Genomic DNA, 22,600 nt, shown 5'->3' with positions numbered 1-22,600 from the left:
GTTACACAGAAGACAGAGCCAACTCTTCTCAAACATGCACAGCAAAAGGACAAAAGCCAGCTGTCACAAATTGCAACTGGGGAAAGTTCTACTGAACAGTAACAAAAATCTCTTTACTATCATAGCAACTAAGTGCTGTAAAAGATTACCCAGAGTCTGTGTAATCTCCATCCTCGCAAATTTTCAGAAGTCAACTGGACTTCTCAGTGCAACCTGATATAACTTTGCATCTAGTCTTGGTTTGAGTGGAGCACTAGTCTAGACGACTTCCAGAGGTCCCTTCTATGATTCTGTGCTTTTTCAATACCTATAAGCTTCTTTTTGGCATAGCTTACACCTTCCTTTAGTCCAGCTGATCAGGGAGAGGCCCCTATGTTTTGCTGCAGTAAGAAACCAGGTGGCCTAAGATGGAATTCTATTTGGTTAATTTTACTTCCTTCTGTTAAGCAGGGAAATGTCAGAGTTTGTAATAACAGGAAAGGGAATTTTTCTACTTGATTTATTTGTTGCATTGTGCAGCTGTATTTGAATCACACAAGACTGAGCATAAACACAATTTATATGTGTCTTTTATACATTAACAAGCAATGTTGTACAATGTAATTATTTTCAGACACCTTTTGCCCTGCTTTGAGTACAAGTAACAACACTAGAGAAATAGAGCTATCTAGACTCTTCAGCCTCTAAACTTTTGGTCTGGACACAGTCCAACTTCAGTAGCCCTTCTTCAAATGTAATTTATTTAAACTGACAAAAACAACCTTTTTACCTGGCAGTTAATGCAGACTCCTCCACCTTCATAATGCCCATGGATGTTTAAGCTTTCGTGACGCTGATCAACATCAGCATCATAGTAGCAGTCAGTGGCATGTCCATGGCAATTGCAGGCTGAAAAAGGAATATTCCAAGTCAGCTTTCTTTATAATGCTGGAATTCAGTAATGTAGCAGAAGTGAAAAAGAAGCTTAGATTTTGTTATATATACATACACTCAGATATGTTGGAGTATGCTTAAATGCACATATTTACCTATCAACAACTGGATTTTCATACCAGAAATATGGTAAGATCATGTAGACGTGAGCAAAACATTTGCTGCCAGGCTTGTCAGAGGAGGAAACAGTTGTACCATATCAAAACTATATATTTATGCATAAATGTAGAACTAGGAAGCTCCAGAAGAATGGTCTCAGCAATTTTTTTAAATTATCAAAAACATGTCCAAATGCTTATTCTATTTTTCCATGTCTAAACATATATCTGGCCTGAAGCTATGTGCACTAAACTTTTATTTAAAATAAACAATTATAGATAAGATATATACATTTGAATAAAAAGACCGACACCAAAGAACTCTCATACTCAGCCACAGATACAGATATACCAGCAAACTTGGCTATACGTTTACCCAGCTGCTGTCTCTTGAATGGAGAAATTTTAAGTATAAGTTCATTCTGCTACCTGGGAATTGTGGACTCAAAAGGAAGTATAGCTTAAAGAGGTATGGTATGAAGAACAATAATAACACCACCACCAACAATATATTATTATTATACACAAAAGGATAGAATTAAATGACTGAGACAACTCATACCCCCAGTTTATGGCTGTTTATAGTCTTAGCTGTGACAAATTTTACTTTCAGTGGTTAGTTCCCTTCCTTTATTTTTCCCTTTTGTTAAGTCAAACAAAGGTAACAGCTGAACTCACAGTGTCTCTGAATCCATCTCTACATACATGTTCTGCTATACTTCTAACATGTTAAGATTGCAGTGCTGGGAAGGGATTGAGAGAGAGATACTTGTGAGGCTTTACTTGCAGGCAACATCAGCCGCACAGACGCCTCAGTCTAGGAAGTTCACCTATTGAAAGCATCTGTATTGGGTTTGCGTGGCAAGGTTTTGGTAGCAGGGGGGCTACAGGGGCGGCTTCTGTGAGAAGCTCCTAGAAGCTTCCCCCATGTTGGATAGCAACAACGCCAGCTGGCTCCAGGACAGTCCTGCTGCTGGCCAAGGCCAAGCCCATCAGTGACACTGCCTCTGTTGTAACATATTTAAGAAGGGGGAAAAAATGCACAACAAACTGTAGCCAGAGATTGGATTGAGAAGATGTGAGAGAAACAGCCCTCCAGATACCAAGGTCATTGAAGAAGGAGGGGGAGGAGATGCTCCAGATGCCGGAGTACAGATTCCCCTCCAGCCTGTGGTGCAGCCCATGGAGAAGCAGGCTGTTCCTCTGCAGCCCACGGAGGCCCACAGTGGAGCAGAGATCCACTTGCAGCCCATGGAGGACCCCACATTGGAGCAGGTGGATGCCCAAAGGAGGCTGTGACCTCATGGGAAGTCCACACTGCAAAAGGCTCCTGGCGGGACCTGTGGCCCTGTGGGGGACCCACGCCAGAGCAGCCTGTTCCTGAAGGACTGCACCCTGTGGAAAAGGATCCACGCTGGAGCAGTTCATGAAGAACTGCAGCCTGTGGGAAGGACTCATGTTGGAGAAGTTCATGGAGGACTGTCTCCTGTGCGAGAGACACCACACTGGAGCAGGGGAAGTGTGTGACGAGTCCTTCCCCTGAGGAGGAAGGAGGAGCAGAAACAACATGTGACGAACTGACCACAGCCCCCATTCCCCGTCACCCTGTGGGGAAAAGGTAGAGAATTCATGAGTGAAGTTAAGCCCAAGAAGATGGGAGGGGTGGGGGGGGAAGGTGTTTTAAGACTCATTTTTTATTTTCTCATTATCCTACTCTGATTTCATTGACAGTAAATTAAGTTCCCTGTCCAGCTGAGGAGGGGAGTGATCAAATGGCTTTGGTGGGCACCTAGTGTCCAGTCAGGGTCAACCCACCACAGTCCTTTTTGGCCCCCGACCTGGCCATCTGAAATACATCCACTGATATATCCACTTGTGGCCTTGCATCAGCTGGCTTCACTGATCTCCTTCCACCAAGGTGGGAGACCTAAATCCCAAAAAGCCTTTGCTGTTTTACTTTTGGCAACAAGTTCTAGCAATATAAATTCCAGAACTAGCCCAATCTTTGTGTCTTGCTTGCAGAAGAGAATTCACCTGAAAAATAGCTCCACATTTTGAATAGTTCCTGCAAACAAAGTCTGAGTAAGGAGTGATGGATTTACAGTTATGTGTATCTCACAATCTTCCCATCTTAGTTAAAATTAATCTCTTCCCTTTGCTCATGTAAACCTCTGCGTGTTTTCACTGAAATCTTCCATAACTATAACATACATCTGAGTAGGAACCAATCATAGTAGCAAGCCAACAGAATAAAATCAAAGGGCAGGACCATGGCTTTGCTATAAAATCATCCTATGTCCTTTTTTTCCTAATCTGATCTTCTTTCCTTGCTGAAGAGGAACAACAGGATTTTTTTTTTAAGAATGCAAGAAGCTAAAAAAGCTTCCCCAAGCATCTAGGCGCTAGGTGAGCTTTTAATTACATACGTTACAGCACTCCAGGGAAACCTTCTGAGGAAACTTCTGAAGTTCTGACTTTATAAAGCTATGACTTCATGTTTAGGGAAATCCTTCCTTCATCTAGACAAGGAAATAAAATTCTCCAGAGGGAAACAGGTTCCTGAAAGTACCTCAAACTAGAAGCTAAATGCCCTGGCCCTGCTATCTTAATGATGAGGGAAGTGTATGGGAAGTAATGCTTCCAAACTCTGTTCCAAGTACCTGGCACAACTGGGAGCATAACTCAGGGACAACTGATTCTCTATGCCTTGCTACGTGATCACACAGACAAGAGAAGGGATTTACATCTGAACAGCTTTGGACAAGGAAGCCTTTTCCTAGAAACTACCAACAACACAGCTGAGGTGGTGGCCTACCATTAGATTCCCTTATGGTCTGCTGACAGGAGCCAGACAGGTCAAGACTGGGTTCCCTGGTCAGGCTGTGATAGCCTGTGAAGATCTCTGGGGTTTTTAATTCAAGTAATTCTTCAAAAAATAAAACATTGCACAAATGAGATGCCGGTTTAAGATACTAAGTCATAAAAAGAAAGAAGAGAGCATTTAAAAAAAAAAATTACAATGTAAATAAAAGCTCCTTGCCTCTAGGGCCAAACCGTCTGCGAGCTACAGCTCACAAGTATCTCTTCCAACAGCAACGGGAAATTATTTCCTCTGATTATAGTAATAGCATTTTCTCTCACAGAGGAATAGAAACCCCTTCTACTTCACCAAGGATCTTCTCATCACTTTGGGCCATTTGCTGACCCACACAGTACTGGGAAACTCATAGCAAAAAGTTGGGCTTATCCCAACAAGCTCCCACCAACCTCTTTCAATCAGTTTCTCTCAACGGACCCCAGGCTTCTGGGAAGCTTAATGAGGCTGCTTTAATTCCTTCACTACAAGCTGCCAAGATAAGAGGTCTGCACCTGGCAAATGCTCTCAACAAATCACCTCAAACCGCCAGGAGCAATCCATACTAAATAGTTAGAAGCAAAGTTGTTTTGGCTCAGAATCTTGTAGACGATCATCTATAAACTCATTCTTTAAAATACATGACATTATTTATGCTCTTTGTCTCTCTCTTTCCTGGCAGAAAACGTTTTATTTTCAAAGAGAGAAATTTCCCTTCAAAGAGGGGAATTTAAATGAGGTTTCAAATATTGTCCAAAAGCTGTGTCCCAACATGCCTATCTCCTATCAAACATTTTAATCATCTTGCTCTCTGCCACCCAACACTCAGGCTTAATACTGCAGTTTTGATTAAACAAGCCATCTCTTTATTCCTCAAACTAATTACATAGGTACATCTCCTTGGCTTTCAAATAAGGTTTCCCTCTTAATGGTTTGTACCTGCTGGCTACGCTGCTCTCAGGAAAGGTAGGCGAGGAAAATAAATTAGGCCACACATAAAGGAAACCGCAGGCTGCCAACACATTTTTTCAGAATAGGATGTGCACAGAGATGGCAACACGGCCTGTACCACACTCTCTGGTTTCTGGCCAGAAGGATGCAAAACATCCGTGCGTGACAGTACGTACCCCTCGACCAAAAGAGGGGCTGTGCCATCATTTTCTTTAACAAAAGAATGAAAACACAGGGGAGGTGGGAGAAAGGTCAATGGGCCCCTCCAGCTTGACTATTCAGTCTGTGGGGCTAAAGCACTCTGAAATCCCAACTACGTGCACAGGAAGGGGTACAAGTGTGGAATTGCCTGGACTCCTCACCAGGAACGTCTTTGTGCTCACTGACACCTGGTCAGTGATGAACGATCAGCAGCAGGAGAAAGGAGGGCAGTGCAAACAGCTGTAAGCAGCAGCAACCTGAAGCAATCTTTCTGCATCCTGAACACCAAGGTGCTCCATGATGGGCAAAGTCTGAAGTTATACCAGATGCCTATGGTCTCTGCTGTGCTAATGGGGATCCACGATCTGTTAGCAGACAGCTATGACCAGGGAGAGATGGTGACTCAATGTATGACATGAAAACTTCCACTTTTCTCATGTAATACTCTCACAAAAATGACTCTTTTCATCCCTGATAAGAGAGGAAAGCATAAATAATATTCACTGCATCATCTGTTCCTTACTGCTGTATGGAAAGAATTTTCTCAGTAAAGAAAAAAGATGTTAAAACATTCAATGTGCTAATTGTGCTCCATGAACACATGTGCTATGGCTAATTCCCACCCACTTGTCAATGTCCCTTTTAAGCTAACATCTTTTAGACTACTTACGTTCGCATAGATTTGTGCTCCCAGCTGTTGCAGGTTGCCACTGTTTCTGATTATATCCAGGGCAGCAGTGATCACAGGTTTCCCCACAAGTGTTATGCTGACATTCACACTGAAACCTACAGAAATGAAAGCCTCTTATTTTACTGAACCTGGATTTAAAGTTTTTTTTCTTAATTTTATTGCAGTCCAAGACTTACACATAGTGTGAAAAGGACATGACATAAGCTCACATGCAAAGAGGTCAAACAGTAATACTAGAACATTTTGGAACTTTCCTAAAATTCTTTGTGATTGATTACTTTAATCAAGTGATTATGAGTTTGTTAGCACAAATTACTTATAGAGAGCATTTATAATTGGATTCAATAGACTGGATTATGAAACTTTATTCTAGAATATTAAATCAAGATGATTATAACAGTTTAGGATTTTAGCTTCATTCCAAGGCTCAAATTTGTTGATCTACAGTAAATCAAAATACTTATCACCTTTATATTCATACTATCATCATTTCTTCATTATGCTTTGTTTACAATAATTTTATTAGTCTTTTTAATAAATCAAGATCACAACTTGACCTCATTATTTTTAAAGTAGTGCACACTATTCATCAAGAAAATGTAGTTCATATTTGTTTTGATGTAGCTGAACAGCCTAATTAAAGGGCAGATTCTCATTATGAGCTTACCATCATGCATAGCAACTAAATCCCAGGAGTAACAAGAGACCTTGGGACTGGAGAGGCCTTTTCCAATGTTCCTTTCTTATATGTGCAGTCTAATAGCTAAGGGGCAATGCAATTTTTGAGTATAACCATCCTATTCCCATAGATTTCAAACCTTCTGTACTTACTTTTCTCTAGCACAGATATCTGGAAATGAGGCACCCATCTGCCCACTTACTCTTCATTAAAACACAACTGAAAATATTGTATTGTCCTGATAAAAGTTCATTTCAATATCATTGTGGATAAGAGCAACCATTGGTTTAAACTAGGCTTTTAGACAGTCTGATTATTCACAGTCACTTTCCTATAGCAGATGAGCCAAGAAGCCTGATCTAATTCCTTGTGAAATCAATATGGAGATCATAAATTTCAGAGGGAAAGGGAACTTCACAGGGAAAGGGACAGTTCATTCAGTTCCTGGTTTTATTTTCTCTACTAATCATCAAAAGCCATTGGATCTTGGCTGAGCTCAGTTATAGTGCTCAATATCTCCAGGAAGTGCACTAACTTTGTTCTTCAGTTGTCTTCTTAGTTCCTGCTGTTGGAAGGTGATGTCAACTCATGTTTTCCGAAAAGAACTAAGGGTTTCTAAAAAATTATTCAATCTGTCAAACTCTTACTTCAATTAAAAAGAAAAATCTAAGTAAAGACTTTTCACTGTATTTCACATATAGTAGCTCTTTTTCATCAATTTTCTCATCAATTATTAGCAGATTGTAGGGTTTTCTTAATACAATAAAATATCCCTGTAAGACTACATCATGCTATAATAAAAAGGTAATTTGAAAACACTCATGTATCGTTTTTCTCATGTGAAATTAATGTTATGCTCAGTTTACTTACCTGTATTGGTTTTCAGCACTCTTTGCATTACATACTTCAGCATGGCCATGGCAAACACATCGACCACCAACACTGATGTCCTTTATACTGTAGTAATACTATGGAACAAGCACAAGAAGTATATATAGAACTTTCCTTACTTGTACTATGGCAGAAATATCAACATCGGATTGTTAAATGTTGCTTATCAGGATTTTCAAGGCATAACTTTACAAAGACCAAAGTCAGGCAATACAATGGTCAAATCTCTGTTGATGTCTATGTCTCAGTATGAGTACCAGCAGATCAAAGTCAGTGCCCATGGCGTGCCTCATAGCAGCTCACACCAAATGCGTATTGCTGTAGCTCTCCATTCCCCAGCAGCTACACAGCCACCAGTACCCAAGCCCAAAGCTTGTTCACAGCCAGCTTGAGGATGGAGATGTAAAGTACTGTCAAAGTATCATTTTGTGAGACCTTGGTCTGCTCAACAAATCAGACACACTGGTATAGGCAGTGCAGTTTCCCCATTCAGTCAGACATGATCACTAAATATTAGAAACAGACTTGAAATCACCAGCTCAGTCAAAACCAGTCATGACTCAAGTTGGATTTGGAATTGTGACCTGAAGTTGAAACACTTTGTATCTCATCCTCACGCCTTGCAGGCATTCAGGCAACAGAAGATAAAAATCTAATCAGTTCAACTCAATGAAAATATCATGACTGTATACATATTAATAGTAATTTCTGCATACATTTTTGTAGCTCAGAAGTTGTTTCCTTGTCTCCTTAAAGCAGCAGGCAGAACGGAGAGCTGGTTGTAAATCTTGGTCTCTAGGTACCCCCCAAAAAAATTAAAGGGGCAGATTTAATGCCACTGGAGGATGAAGAGAATAAGAGTCAGAACATTATGCACTGACATCTCCTGTGCTCATGCTATTCACAATACAGCCCCTCTAAGTGGTGTATATAGCCTCTCTCAGTGGTGATCCCTCCCCTCTCTACTCAAGCACTGATGAGGCCCCATCTGGAGTACTGGGTCCAGTTCTGAGCTCCCCATTACAAGAGAGACATGGACACACTGGAGAGTCTCCAGTGAAGGGCCACAAAGGCAATGAGGGACTGGAGTATCTGTCCTATGAGGAAAGGTTGAGAGAGCTGAAACTGCTCAGCCTGGAGAAGAGAAGGCTCAGGGAGAAACTTATCAATGCATGTAAATACCTGAAAGGAAGGTGCAGAGAAGACAGAGTCAGGCTCTTGTCAGCAGTGCCCAGTGACAGGCCCAGTGGCAATGGGCACAGGTTGAAATGCAGGAGTTTCCTTCTGAACATCAGCAAACACTTTTTCACTGTGAGGGCAACCAAGCACTGGCACAGGTTGCCCAGAAAGGTTCTGGAGTCCTCCTTCTTGGAAATAGTCAAAGGCACTCTGGACATGGTCCTGGCCACTAGCTTTAGGCGGCTCTGCTTGAGCCGGAGGGACTGGACCAGATGACCTCCAGAGGTCCCTTCGAACCTCAACCATTCTGTGATTCTGTTGCATACACACTCTGCTTTTATGTAGGTAGAGTTGGCTGGCACAGACAAGATGCTTCCACAAGGCAGAGAACTTTTCCAACTAGCTCTCTTTGCTCTAGGCAGGTGAAGAACAGTAGGTGGGATATACAGACTAGGAAATTTTTTTGCCTTCTGAACTATCTATTCAGATATACACATTCATTTCTAACTGTGCATACCATTTTCACACTGTAAGTAAAACTTTCAAGTAAAACTTCAGCACAGCTAGAAATTATCACTCTGACTCTCATCAACATATTTGACAGTGGGTTTTGGTATAATAGTCTTTACAAGTCTGTTTCTAGTTTCATACAGCTTTGCAGAGCTACATTTTGCTACTAACAGTAACTGTACTGTCACTGGTCAGTAATAAGTCAAATTAGTAATAGGTCCAAACAATTAATGGGACAAACTGCCATACCTTAGAAATAAACATATTCTACATAATTCAATGTGTCATGAACCCAAACCATTAACAGGGGAAGCCAGGTAGCTACTTGGATAGGAGTACAGAACGGTTCTGGTTTTCATTTGTTTCAATAATAAATTTAACAAAAATATTTTCCTTAAGAATATTAACTATTTCCTAGACTTGTAAGGTCTCTACAATGAAAACTTTTGCTCACTTTTAACAATTTAATAAAACACTCAACATTTTATTAATCTATCCTACATTCCATGGGTATGATATCATCAGAAGTTTCTTACACTAGAGCTGTGCTGCTTGCCAAGTAAACGAAATACTGCATTTACATCTGCCTGTGACTAACACCTTAAAATTTACTTAAGGCAATACAGGTACTTAACGGGAGTGCTATCGAGTAACTGGAATAGTTTTACAGTTTTCGATGCAGAAACTCTCACACACATTTGTGCAATGCCTCACCCCTGGGTTTCCTCCAATTGTTACCGAAGCTTCACTTTAAATTAAAAGGTTAAAAATAACAATACAATACAAACTCTGCAATCTCTCTAAGTATATTAATTTCTATGTAGTGTTCCCTTAAGGCAAATGAATTTCCTTACAACTCCCCAATGAATGTGAGTGGGACTTTGGCTTTCAAGCTCTTGGATAGCCCAAAATCCACTGAAAACACCTAGGCATCTCAAAAAAATTGTGAAAAGATAGTAACTTTTGAGTATGCCCTTTGATTCCTGCTCCTTCAGAAACTCAGGTACTGTTTCCTAAAAATCTTTATTTGAATAAATAAGGGATAGTAGTGTCAAATAAAGCTGAAGCTATTTAGTTCCTTGGCACTGCATAAGATAGATAGTTTAAAAGATTTCTGCTTTGGTTCCTCATAGCTCTCATGATGCACCCAACTTCCTTCCATATACAAAACAGGGAAAGAAGATGGTCTGTTACAAAATCATTAATCATTACTTCCCCTCCATAAAACTGTGCTGACTCAGTTACCCTCTTGTCTCAAATGACCCTAGAGAAAATACGGGGATTTAAAGGTGGGTCACTATAAATGTCAATTGTTAGGATTAATTTAAAACATTCAGATAATTTTTTGATCTCTAACATGCTGAATATGATTGTCGAGTGTATCTTGGTGAAAACAGTACTTACTCTACGGGTTACAGTGGGATCTCGTTGAGCTTTCGATATCAAGTGTCCAAGAAGCGTATTTGTTCTGAGAAAATGAAGACGGATGTTTGTTGCTTTTGTGAATTCTCGAAGACTAGGGGAATAAGTGAAGTTTTTTGCTCCTGGGCGGCCATTTACCAAAGATACTACAATCTAGCAAAGAAGTAAGCACATTTTTGTTAAAACATATCAACTGCAAGTGGCTGTAGTGGCACAGAGAAAAATTAATAAAATAATCTAAAAACTTACTATTGTTTCTGAATATATTCGCAGTAACAACTACACATTTCACACTGAAGCCAAGATATTGGGAAAAATAATGTTGTCAGTCTTGGACTCTCTTGAATGCTCATTACCCATGTTGCATATTGAGGAAAAAAAAAAAGTGCCTCTATCTGTTTTAAAAACAGTGGGTACAATACACAAAAAGTACACATTTCAATAGGAAAAAACAATAGGACTAGTTGCAAATAGTTACACTAACAGTTGATCATGTCAATGGGAGTTTTGCCTGAGTAAAAACCATCTGGTTTTGGCTCTTTCCCAAAGCACATTTATTTTTGGGTTAAGGCACAAACATTCCTGGAAAATATTATTGTTACCAGCTCCAGTGCCTCGGAGCGCATTAATGGTCTTTTGGAAGAAAGTACACAGTGTTGCTTTAGAAAATCCCCTCACATGAAAGCAGGTTTATCTAACTTTCAAAACAAGGGCTCTGGTATTTTTTAATTTTTTAAAGAAACAGATGCCAGCAGTCTAGCAATCATGAATCTCTATTAAATTAATAATCCAGTGTGCATATACACAACTGAGTAAGAGAGTTTCATTTACTTGTACCTATCCAGATAAGAGACTTCTATTTTCAAATGTCTCCTACACTCTGAAGCATGTAACAAAGGAATGGTGACAGTTCTGATTACAGCACAATTCCTTTAGGCAACGTCACACAGTACATAATAGGGGGATGGCACCATCAATATTCTTCTATGGAAATTATTCTTTACAATATTTTATTGGGAAAATTTTACAGATAAGTTAATAAATTCTACTTGAATATGAAACTGCAACCCCAGATCCATATGCTCAAAACTCTGGATAACTCTTGAGGAGTTCAGATCTGGATTCTAACCACACCAGCCATAAAAGGAGAATGTCAGCAGGAGCCATCAGCACAGCCAGGAGTTTAACATTCGTTCTAATAACACAAGCCACAGTTCTACCTAGCAAGGAACAACGGCTAAAATCAGGCAACATTTTCCAAACATATGTATTATATTATAAACATGTATCATTTTATGTATTCTTTTCTCAAATAGCTACTTATTCTTGAATGGTAAATACGTGTTTCTACAGCCTTTACTCCCATGAGCAATTCTGATGCTGTAAGTTCTGCTATGTACGTTGGAAGCGTTCAGAAAATGTGGTCAACACCTTCAAATGCACGCAGCTAAAGTAAGGTACCTAAATAATGATAAAAATCAACACAGATGGCTTTGAGCAGCCCCCACCCCCACAGGGAATGGTGAAAGTTAGGAGGTGCCAGCTCACCCTCCCAAAATTTCACCAGCTACTTAAGTGCTTGGTTATGGACTTATTAATGTAGAATCAAGCAGTCATTGCTGAAAAATTACTTCCAGATCTAGGTTTTTACTGAGACAGTAAACTTCTAAAACCAATGCTGTTGGCTCCCAGCGTTACACATTACTTTCCTAAAAGCACTTACTTCTCCATTTTCAAGAGGCAGAATGCGCGAGTACTCTGTGGTGCAAAGGACATCGTTGTCTCTCCTCACTGGAAGATTGGCTTCCTTTCTGAAGCGCTCCAAGCAATCTGCTTTGGAGTCTAGTCAAGTGAGAACAAAATTATTTTTATATGTGAAAATAAACACTATTGTTCTAATTCAGATTCATGAAGAAGTATCCCCTGTGCTTTCAGGTAAATTCTCCCCTGTAACTGAATAATAACAGTGATTGTGTCACTCAGCACAGAAAATGGAAATTCCAGAAAACAAATAATTTCTCGTCCTAAGCAATTCAATGATGACTGACAAGATATGGCACAATATTTCTCATATTGACACCAAAAAATCTATATATGTACTCCAAGATTTTGCATCTGTATTTCATTTTGATTTTTGCAAGGAATTCCAGGGTCCCACGGGATGAGGGAAACTGTAGTTCTGACATACCCAAAACCTACGACAAACAAAGCAATCAAAAATTCCCAGCAGACTGAAAAATACTCATGTGCTGAGTTACACTTTCAAAATATCATACTCATTTGTAGTTACACTCTTGTCACTAATTTATTGTGGATAACTAAGATAAGACAAATGTATTTGACGTTCACTGTCTTCACTGCAGTTGAAATCTCTAGTGAGACTCATGGTCTGATTTTCCTGCTATTGGGTGAATGATTAAAGAAACTTGTCCACAAAAGAGCAGTGACACAAGGAGTGATACTCACGAGCAAAATACTGCCAGGGAGTGTAAGTTCTTCCAAAGTCCACTGATCGCTCTAAGATCCAGAGATCTGGACGAGGAGAATTTGCAAACTTGATAAGGATATAGGCAACATGGAAAAGCTGGTAATGGAACATACACAGAACTTATTAGGAGCTTTTTGAACTCTATAGAAGTATTGCAATACTAAAACTAATGCAAATAAACACTTTTTCTTTAGGGTACAGTGAGAAGGTTATCCTCTGCAGTTTCATTCCCACTAAAATAACAGGCCAGATTTTCAGCTGGCTACCTCACCTGGTAACGTGCTCCAATACATTAAGAAAGCTGCAATAGGATTGTGTTAAATGCCATCTCTTACACTTCAGAACAGCTCTGTTTTGCACATGACTGATTGCTTGGGTGTGTTAATGGTATAGTACTTAACCTTGAAAAGTCAGCATCTCAACAGATGAACTTCTTAGTTCTTCACACGAACTAAGATACTTTTGCAGCATCCTCGTATATCTGTGTTGCATTCCAATCATGTAATTGTGCTTGTACTCAAGAAAAATCACAATGATGTAAGACAAAATGGGACTCCTTTGGTTGTGTTTGATAGTAATCTAAGCCAGCTGTTCCCTCATTCCCTCACTTTAAGAATATTTCTAGATAATTTTGCCTCCTGATAAGACTTCCACTACTTGACTGGCAAGTTTCAGAGTAGGAATATTGGCCATACAGCTATAACATGTCATCCAGTATGGTCATTCACTGTGAAGACTGGTATCCTCCCAGGAAAGCATAATAGTTTTTAAATTCCTTTTAAAAAGTGTTTCATGTTCTTGCTTTTTGCCAGTTGAATCTCTCAAGGGGCATTGTTCTGTTCAAACCAGGTTTACACTGGGCAGGTAACCGCTTATCCATTAATAGTCTTGCTTCCCCTATATTTTAAAGTCTTTGGGAGTCCTTACACGCATGTTAAGAAGAGTGGGTAATACTCTGTGTGTTGATCAGTACAGATTTAACAAAGACAAATGGTTTAGAAAGCACAAGAGGAAACAAAAGAAGCATATAGAAAAGGTCTTGCCTTTTCCCGGACCCCATTGCTTGTAGTCATGTTGTGGAATAATTACAACAATGACCTTATACCTACTCTCCAAAAAACCAGATGACGTCTGCTTCAGCTTGTCATACAGTTACTATATTCTTTTACTCAGATGCTACTCAAAGTGCTGACTTTGAGTGTTGTCTCATGTCTCCTAACAGGTGATACCTTCTCATAAGCATAAGCAAAACAGCAGCAGTGAATTCCATTGCCACAGTGCCTCCACACGGCTGAAGAAATATGAGACACGCTCACTTCCACATCAGTGTCACCCTGAGAAGTGTCACACCTTTCATAAGCATCTAAAGGATAAAGTGCCAAAATGAAGGCATGCAATAGTAAAACAGCTGAACCAGCATGTGGCACACATCAAACACCTGTATGTCCCATCTGCAATGCAGCTGTGGAATTTGCTTAAGCCTAAGTTGAAATGCTGTCCAATACGTGTACTGTTTCAGGAATTCCGCAACACACTCCTCTACCAAGCCTGCCAGTGCAAGAACTGTCTCCCAGTGGCACACTGTGCATACTCCTAGGCAAGCCACAAAACGGAAGAAAAAAATGTATGGAAACTTCAAACTACTGTTGCATAGATGAAAACCTCCAATTCACACGCAGCTCACCTTACATCTCATAGTCTGAAATACTGCTCAGGTTTGTACAGTCACATTCGGAACGGGGAAAGGGATATATCTTGATAAAACTTAAATTAGTCTTTGTTCATAATGATGTATCACTGAAACTTAGTGACCAACCCTATCACCTGTCCTGCTTATGACTTCATACGGGTGTCAATGACTTGGTCCTGATCTGAGTCAAGGATGCAGAACAGCACCTGAAAATCTAAGTTGCCACTATGGTTGAATACTGATCAAGTTGATGAATGATCTCTCTCCAGATCTGATAAGGCAACAATGGAAGAAAAATAATCCTTGGCTTAGCAAATAAATCCTAGCTAAAGATAGACGTAAGCTGAGGTAAGACCTAGCAACCATTAAAACCAATTTTAATTATATATTCTGAGCTGGCATTTCACTAATTTAAATCTTGATCCCATTGCACTGACAGAAATAAGATCTACACTGAAAAAAAGGCATAATAAACTCAAAGCAGTGTTTTTCTTCAGTCATTCAATTTTGGGAAAAAAGGAAGTGAGTTTCTTCATTTTTGAAAAAATGTGTATTTGGTTGCTTTTAAGTCAAATTTCTTTCATTAAAAAAAACAACCATTTTTCAAAAGGACTGTTAAAAACATAAGCAAGCATTTAAAACAACTGCTCTTTTGGTGCAAGTATAAAATAGTAAAAAAAAAAAAAATCACAAAAAAATCTGAAATATGGCTTAATCAGAATTCTGACAGTTTTCTTATATGAATAAAGAATTAGGTTTAAAAGTACAGACAGTATTTTGTTTCCACTAATGGAAACAACCCACTCTGGAAATGCATGCGTGAAAGAGGATGTATTCCTGTAAATGTCCCAACACTATATCCTGCTGTAACCTTGCAACACGGGTCAAACGTGATGGCTTGTTAACAGCTGGAACTTTACCAGTTCCATATTGATGTGACCTTTTCCTGTTCTCTCCAGTTTGGTCTGATTTAAAATACTCTTGCAGGCAGTGGCCTTGAAGATTTATAAAAACACGGATAACATTTTCAAAAATCACCCTGTAAAATGAGCAAAATATCTTGCTCATCTGAGAATAGAAATTATAATTCAGCATTAGGAATTACTAATATTACATTATAAAGATAGAAATATTTCTATAGAAACTCTTATATGCAAATTTAAGACTGTCTTTAAAGAGCTCATTTAAATTGAATGAGAATCACACTCTACCTTTATTATTGACGATACAATATTCATGATCTCTGACAGCATGCATACTATTTATTTTAACACAACAGAAAGAAAATTTCCTATGACACATTGTATTCTCAGGAGAATTCTAAAAATTACAATAACAGTCATTAAAAAACTTTTCTCAATTTTCTCCTTAAAAGTTTAAACAACTCTTTAAATAGAGGAATTTCCCAGATTTATTTGAATCCTGAAACAAATGGAAAAAATAAGTGCATATACAAAGGTACAGTATATTTTCCTCCATTCCTACCACCATAGTCTTAATACAGGATACTAAAATACGGGAATGACTTGTTAGTTAAATGCTGGACACAAACTAGTAAAAAAGAAAAATAAACTATGTTCTGAACAATCATTATGCTGTGTGCTGCACATGTAGCGGAGGATTGTTCTCCCTTCTTGGCTCACGAAGAATAAAAATTCCTGGCGTGCGGTAAAAGTCAAGTAGATCGTCTATCAGAGGCATTCTATATATCTCAAGATGTGTTCAAAGAGATACCAAACCAAATCTCTTTTCACGTCATCTGAATTGTACAAGTACAGCAAACAGCTGCTCCCAGCACGATAGTATTTTCTCAGACTGTATTAGCAGATATATCTACACCACCCAAACTTCCCTCAGCACAATATGACTCTTCTAGGTTTCTGACATTATCTTGAATAATGTCACTGGGGCTGGGGGGTTGATGTTGCACATTATGCAGAAGACAGAGAGGTCCCTGCACTGAAGGACCTCTGCAAAAGATGCCCTGCATTAGCAGACATGCCACCTTTCTCTACTTGCTGGATATGTTCGTAAGCAAGTGAGAAAAAGGCAGAAATCTGATGATCATTCAGTACCTGAACTGAACTGCTCAGACATGGACCAATGCAGGAGTGGGATTCAAGGAAGTGTGAATTGTGCTTAGCACCTGCTCCGGAACACACCTTAGTGCCACTGATTTCACAGGGTTGTCGTGTGCATGCCCCTTAGTTTCTTAATGTAATAAAGCCTTAAGCTCTTGAGCATTGATTTTTCTCAAAGACCAAGACATAAAAATAACAATTTATTTAAATGAAATAAAAATCTCATGTACTCTGGTTAAAATGAAAGGCTTTGATTTCTCGTGCTTGCAGAGAGGTCAGCACCCCCTTTTTCAGTAACCTCTCAGTAGGACTTGAGGCACCCTTGCAGATCCAGAAACTTAATAAAACACTCCTGACAGTCAGTATTTGGTAAACTCCAACAATCTGTTTTGCAGATTAAACTGTAATATGAAAAATGCCAATGAGAGAGAGCTGAACCAGCCTTTTTGGCAATTGTCAGCTACTCTTCTGGGTGTATCGAAAAGCAACTATGGCAAAGATGCAGAGAAAAGCACGTGTGGATAGTATCTGAGAGGCACTAGATCCACTCAATGTGTTCCATACAGTTTAACTGCATACACGTATACACAGCAATGCTCACAGCGCATAAACAGTGACAACGACTGGAAAGGCTCCCATTGCACAGCCTGCAAAAGTCATTCCTTGCATGCCAGCTTCACAGTCTGGGGTGCAGAAGCCAAGAATAAGAGCAGGACTTCCAACATTGTACAGTTAGCGCTGGATGTGTCGTATTATTACTTTTTCATTTAACTAGCCACTGATGCTAAAAAGCTACACTTTTATTTAGTTACGTAAGTCAGCGCCTGTGACATGCCTCACTGGCATGGCTGGAGATGCTAAGTCTTTTCTCTATCACAGTCAATGAGCAGGACCAGAAGTGAGAAGCTCTCCAGGCTTCACATGCAGTATTTTGGAATGAAGGAACACTTCTCAAAATGAAAGGGTAGTCCGTTGTCCAGGTTCAATCAATCCTTGGCCTTTTTGCCAAGACTGCAGGCAAATACATCTATGATTGTCAGTTATTATCCTGAAATTTCTCATGCAGCCACTTTTCCACTGGGATTTGGACAAAGCCCAACTCAATGCTCATAATTTTTTTCTTACATATGGCCTGTTTCTTCACAGAACACTGAAGCCATTCATATGGGGAAAGATTTGTACAATTCAGACTTCAGTTGTCCAGGAGACAGACATCCCCCTATGAGGGCTGCAGTCCAAAGTAAAAAGAGCACAGCAGTACTGTCTGCACGAGAAGGAAACATACAGAAGCGTAGAGGGTTGGAGGCTAACAGTAGAGGTTCTTCTTTTACTACATTGAGTTGAAAGTGAGGTATTTAGGACAACATATCACAAAATGAAAGTAATGTGTAGGAATGGGCATATGAAGGGAGGTGGTAGAAGCAGAAGTACAGACATCAAGGCAAGTGAGATCAGTGAGTGGGAACAAAGACCTTCCTCAAAGGATGCTGAAGAAAAGCCAGAAGAGGACAGTGTCAGGAAAGCTAAGGAGAGCAAGACTTGCAGGATTGTTTCTGTATATTTTGAAAATAATATCAAATTAATACCAAAAACACATTTTAAAGCTAATGACATAGACTTATTAATGCAAACTTAAGAAAAAAATTACTGAGCCATTCAAAAGGTCTTTAATTAAAATTTTAAGAAAACACAACGCATTAACTGAATCTTAAAGGATAATATATGAGCAAGAAAGGATGCAGCTAGGCTACTTCCCTGATTAAGGCTGGCAACTCAGGTCAGAATGAGTTGCCTGTAGGGTGACTAAGGACTAAATGGCACATGCGTTACCTGCTACAACTTTTAGAAACTTCTATCAGACAGCTGCTATTTAACCAGCTGAAGTTGTGTTAACCTAGAGTTCACCTTACTGTGGTATGAGCCAAAATCAATGAACTTCAAAGTACAGTGTTTTGTGGCATGATCCCAAATCAGCTTCATGCACAAACTGAAATACTCAGAACCATGAAGTAATGCCAAGATTCTCTGTGCTGTTAGCATCCGCATTTTGGGGTACTGCAGGGACAATAGTGTACTTTCCCCAGACCTAAAAGCCCCCTTTCTCCCTAGTGTGAACCAGAACAGCAGAGCAGGGGTCAGTACTGCTGCACAGGCAGAGTTGTGCAGGGGTTCCAGAGGAAAGGTTTGTCTCACTGCTGGGGCAATTCTGTAGGGATGCAGAAGCTTTACGCAGTGGTTCTCGTGCCCTAATTTGTAGGACTTCTTGGTGCTATTATAGAGATTATGCAATTCTACACCAGAGCTGGGTCTAATTTCGGGGTCAGCAGTAATATAAAGTCTTCAACAGTCAAGCACAATGAACGCAATGGCTATTTTTGGAAGCTCAATTCACTGTAGCTTATGATGAAACTCCCACCACCTTGACAGTTTCTCCCTACAGCAGAGGTCCTAGAGGACACTATATGTTACAGAATGATAGTTAAATTAACTGTATCTTCAGATCCATTTTAATAAATTATGTCAGATCATTTGTAAGTTAAGAACAATTGTTTTTAATAACAGCAATGAGCAATAGCTGATTAATATTCTCAACAACAAATATTGTTTTTAAAGTTACGCACATAAAGGATTGCTACCAAATATAAAAATTAACCCCATAAGAAATACCAACCATATAAAAGCAACTCACAAGATTTGCCAAATTGTGAGGCTTTTTTACAAAATGTTTACAGGCTTTGACTAGCAGATAATACAAAAGAACAAGGTCCTCCACAGGCAATACCACTTATCTTAAATTTATGGTTGAGTTTCCCTCCTTCCCTAATAAAAGTACTAATTTGTACATTACATTCCACTGTGTGCCTTTAATTTATCACAGTGTCTATTAATATCACTACATAAAAACTATTCAATATATCAGTTCACAAGACTTCACCAAGCCTGAGTCTTTCAGCAATATATTACTGCCACAAAAGCATAGTAAAAAAATGGCATGTAACTAAAAGTAACAATAAAATTTGTGGCCTATACTTTTTGAAGTGTAACAGTTAGACACTTCTCTTTCATCATACACTATCACGCTATCCCAAACCTTCATCTTCTGCTGAAGACAGAGTTCAGAAAAATACCTGGGGGAGTATTTACTATAATATTTGCTGAGTATTAAGTCAGAGATGAGGACACACCTGCTAAAATTAGTCAACCCAAAGAGTCAGAGGAAGGTCAATCAACTGAAGTCAGACATTCTGGATTCAGAAGTTTAAAATATGTTGAAAACTATATTGGGAAAATCAGGACCAATTAAAGGAATAAATGAGACTTCATTTGATCCAAACATTTTAAACAAGTCAGGAATAGCAACAGTATAGGCAGGTATGCTAACAGGATGGAGAGACTGCCTCAGGGATCAACATTATAATTATTATTCAGAAGGACTGTGACTGATTAGAAACATAACTATAGTACAGAAAGTCAGAAAGGGAAGTAAAGCAGGGCTTTTGCTTTAAGGTTTTTGCTTTTTCTCATATTACAAAGTACAGCAAAATGAGAATTTTTCTAGCAGAAAGATTAAACATCCTAAAGGGATTTTGACTTTCAAAATCATCCCTCACCCTTGTGAAACAGAAACAGCAGCAGGTGGGGGTTCTGTTCCAACTCCATGGTAGTGAACGCTCAAACTTCTATCATGGTGCTACTGTTCAATGAAACATTGTCATCAGACCACGGCAAAAGGCTCTGCTGGGACTCCGTTCTCAGTCTTAAAGATGTAATGGCAGGAACGCAGCAAATCAAAAGTTTTTTACGTTGCACTAAGTTCTGCTTTCTCTAATTGTGAATATTTGATGACCAAATTACAACCCATTGCTTCCCTGCACACATATGTACATTATGCTTTGTCATGTTTTCCAAATACAAAAACATTTACATATTTTCTTTGTAGAAAAAGGTGCCTTTGTCAAAATAAAGAACAGGACAACTACTCAGTGAGAAAAACTACCTCCCTGCTATTTTTTCAATAATATAGCCTGTGGTTCTGCAAGGTATCTAGGCACACATCTAAATTTAAGAACACTTATTTTTCCTTAAAAGTCAAAACCTTCATTTCAGCTCACTTGAGGGGGAATTGCACTCTGAAAATTTGTGTCTCCGTCAACTACTGAGAAAGCCTGCATGACTAACACACACTAAGTTCTTAATTTTTAGGAGCCTGAAATAAGGTAAGGTGAATTGGGGTCTCAGTGTTTACCTGTTCACTTGAGTAGACTTACTCTATCACAGTATTTAATGTTCTTCTTCATTATCAGTATTGTTGTGCATTACTGTATGAATTTAAGCTGTAAGAATACTAGGCAAAATGTACAAAAGTGAATCTCAAGTTCAAACAGATCCTAAGATTAAGGTTTAACTGACTGAACACAGATACGAGATAACGTCCATGAAGTGAAAAAAAATAAGAAAAAAATAAATAAAAATCCTATTAAACCCTCATCCACCCACCAACTAAAATCATCCCTTCCTGATCACAAGGCTTGAATTAATTTTGACTTTTGTCTTGGGTTTCCCTCATTTCCAATTCAGGGAGTTCAGAGTCACCTTTCCAAGCAGTATCAGAGTAAAGAGAAACACATAGCCTCCCGCTGAGAAATCCTTTAATAACTACAAGAATTTTAGCACATAGCAGTTCATCTCCAAGGAGTCCCATAAGAAGCAGCACTCAGTCCACATCCTTCCTCTGAAGGAAGGAGGTTTCTCAGAAGTTTACTCAACACATAAAAGATAAGGTGTCTGTCAGCAGGTCCTCCAAAGAGACTAACAAGTACACAGTGGGAACAGAAGTTTTGGGTGGAGCAACGTGCTACACAAGTGGATGATGATGATGATGCACAAGTGTTGGTCACAAATATGCTGGACTACACTGCAAGACAAATTACAGCCAACTACCAAACACTGGATCTTGCAGAGACCACGACAGATGCAAGCAGCTCACAAGGTAAGGTCTGCTTTACTGGGAGGTGATTGCCTTCCCATGCCTATTGACAGCGCCCTGCTCTGCATTCAGTGTCCCTACTCTGTGCCCAGCCCAAAAGACACACTTCCCTACAGTTTGCTGGGAAAGAAGACTGAGCAACTCACTTCACAGGAGCACAAAGCATCAGGGGATGCAACACCTCTCAACTCCACAGTGTAACAGAAAGAGCAACACAACTCAGAGATAGGTCCAACCACTCTGTGCTAGGCTAATATGGACACTGTGCCCTAAAAATTCATCAGCTTCTACATAGCTCTCTTTTCTTTCATTGTACGCTGGAGAAAAGTAACCCAGAAAACAGGCATCTTATTCATTTAATTAATAGAAACGCAAATTCAATAACCACAGCAGTTTAGTTTAACTACTGATACTTATCTATCTTAAGTTGTCTGGCATTTCTGCACTGCTGGTGCACTGGATCCAAAAACACTGAATGAAGACATCTTCAAGATGAGAACCATTCCAGTCATGTGAGGGACAGGAGCATTAAAACCCCATGTAACAGAAGATGTAAAGTAATTTGCACCTGAACCCCCAACAAAATGGCAGCTAAGTCTCACAGAGAAACATTTTTCCTTCATTATTCCTCCTCTTGCTGTCAACTAAACTGAATGCCTATTCAAGAAATCCTGTCCTATATAATCAGTCAATAAACAGTTACTACTGTCCAAAATATATATGCATAGGTATATATATATTTTGCAGCCCCCGACATATATTTATAGTCATATATTTTCAGCTGGTGCGAACTTGCAGAGCGTAACTAATTTCACTGGATCAGTGCCCAATTATAGCAGCTGAGAATCCATCCCTAGGACTTAAAATGCAGATACAGAGGCTTTACTGTTAGCTACCTGCCTATTGCCTGCAGAGGAAATAGAGGTGTTCATGTTACTGTCATAT

General features: G+C 39.3%; 1 protein-coding gene across 1 annotated transcript in view; it reads right to left on the bottom strand.

Annotated features, from left to right (window-relative positions):
- LAMA3 (laminin subunit alpha 3) overlaps positions 1-22,600 on the bottom strand; it is a 121,083-nt gene that overhangs the window by 91,235 nt on the left and 7,248 nt on the right. The window contains exons 3-8 of the mRNA XM_086742264.1: positions 12,876-12,993; positions 12,133-12,251; positions 10,392-10,562; positions 7,278-7,375; positions 5,708-5,823; positions 770-888 (exon numbers count right to left, since the gene is read on the bottom strand). Of these exons, the coding sequence (XP_086598390.1) occupies positions 770-888; positions 5,708-5,823; positions 7,278-7,375; positions 10,392-10,562; positions 12,133-12,251; positions 12,876-12,993 (741 nt within the window). The remainder of the gene's footprint in view (positions 1-769; positions 889-5,707; positions 5,824-7,277; positions 7,376-10,391; positions 10,563-12,132; positions 12,252-12,875; positions 12,994-22,600) is intronic.

Source organism: Chlamydotis macqueenii, chromosome 2 (genome assembly GCF_036417535.1).
Source record: "Chlamydotis macqueenii isolate bChlMac1 chromosome 2, bChlMac1.mat, whole genome shotgun sequence".
NCBI classification, from domain to species: domain Eukaryota; kingdom Metazoa; phylum Chordata; class Aves; order Otidiformes; family Otididae; genus Chlamydotis; species Chlamydotis macqueenii.
The sequence above is the reverse complement of the archived record's forward strand: the minus strand, read 5'-3'. Positions and strand labels throughout refer to the sequence as shown.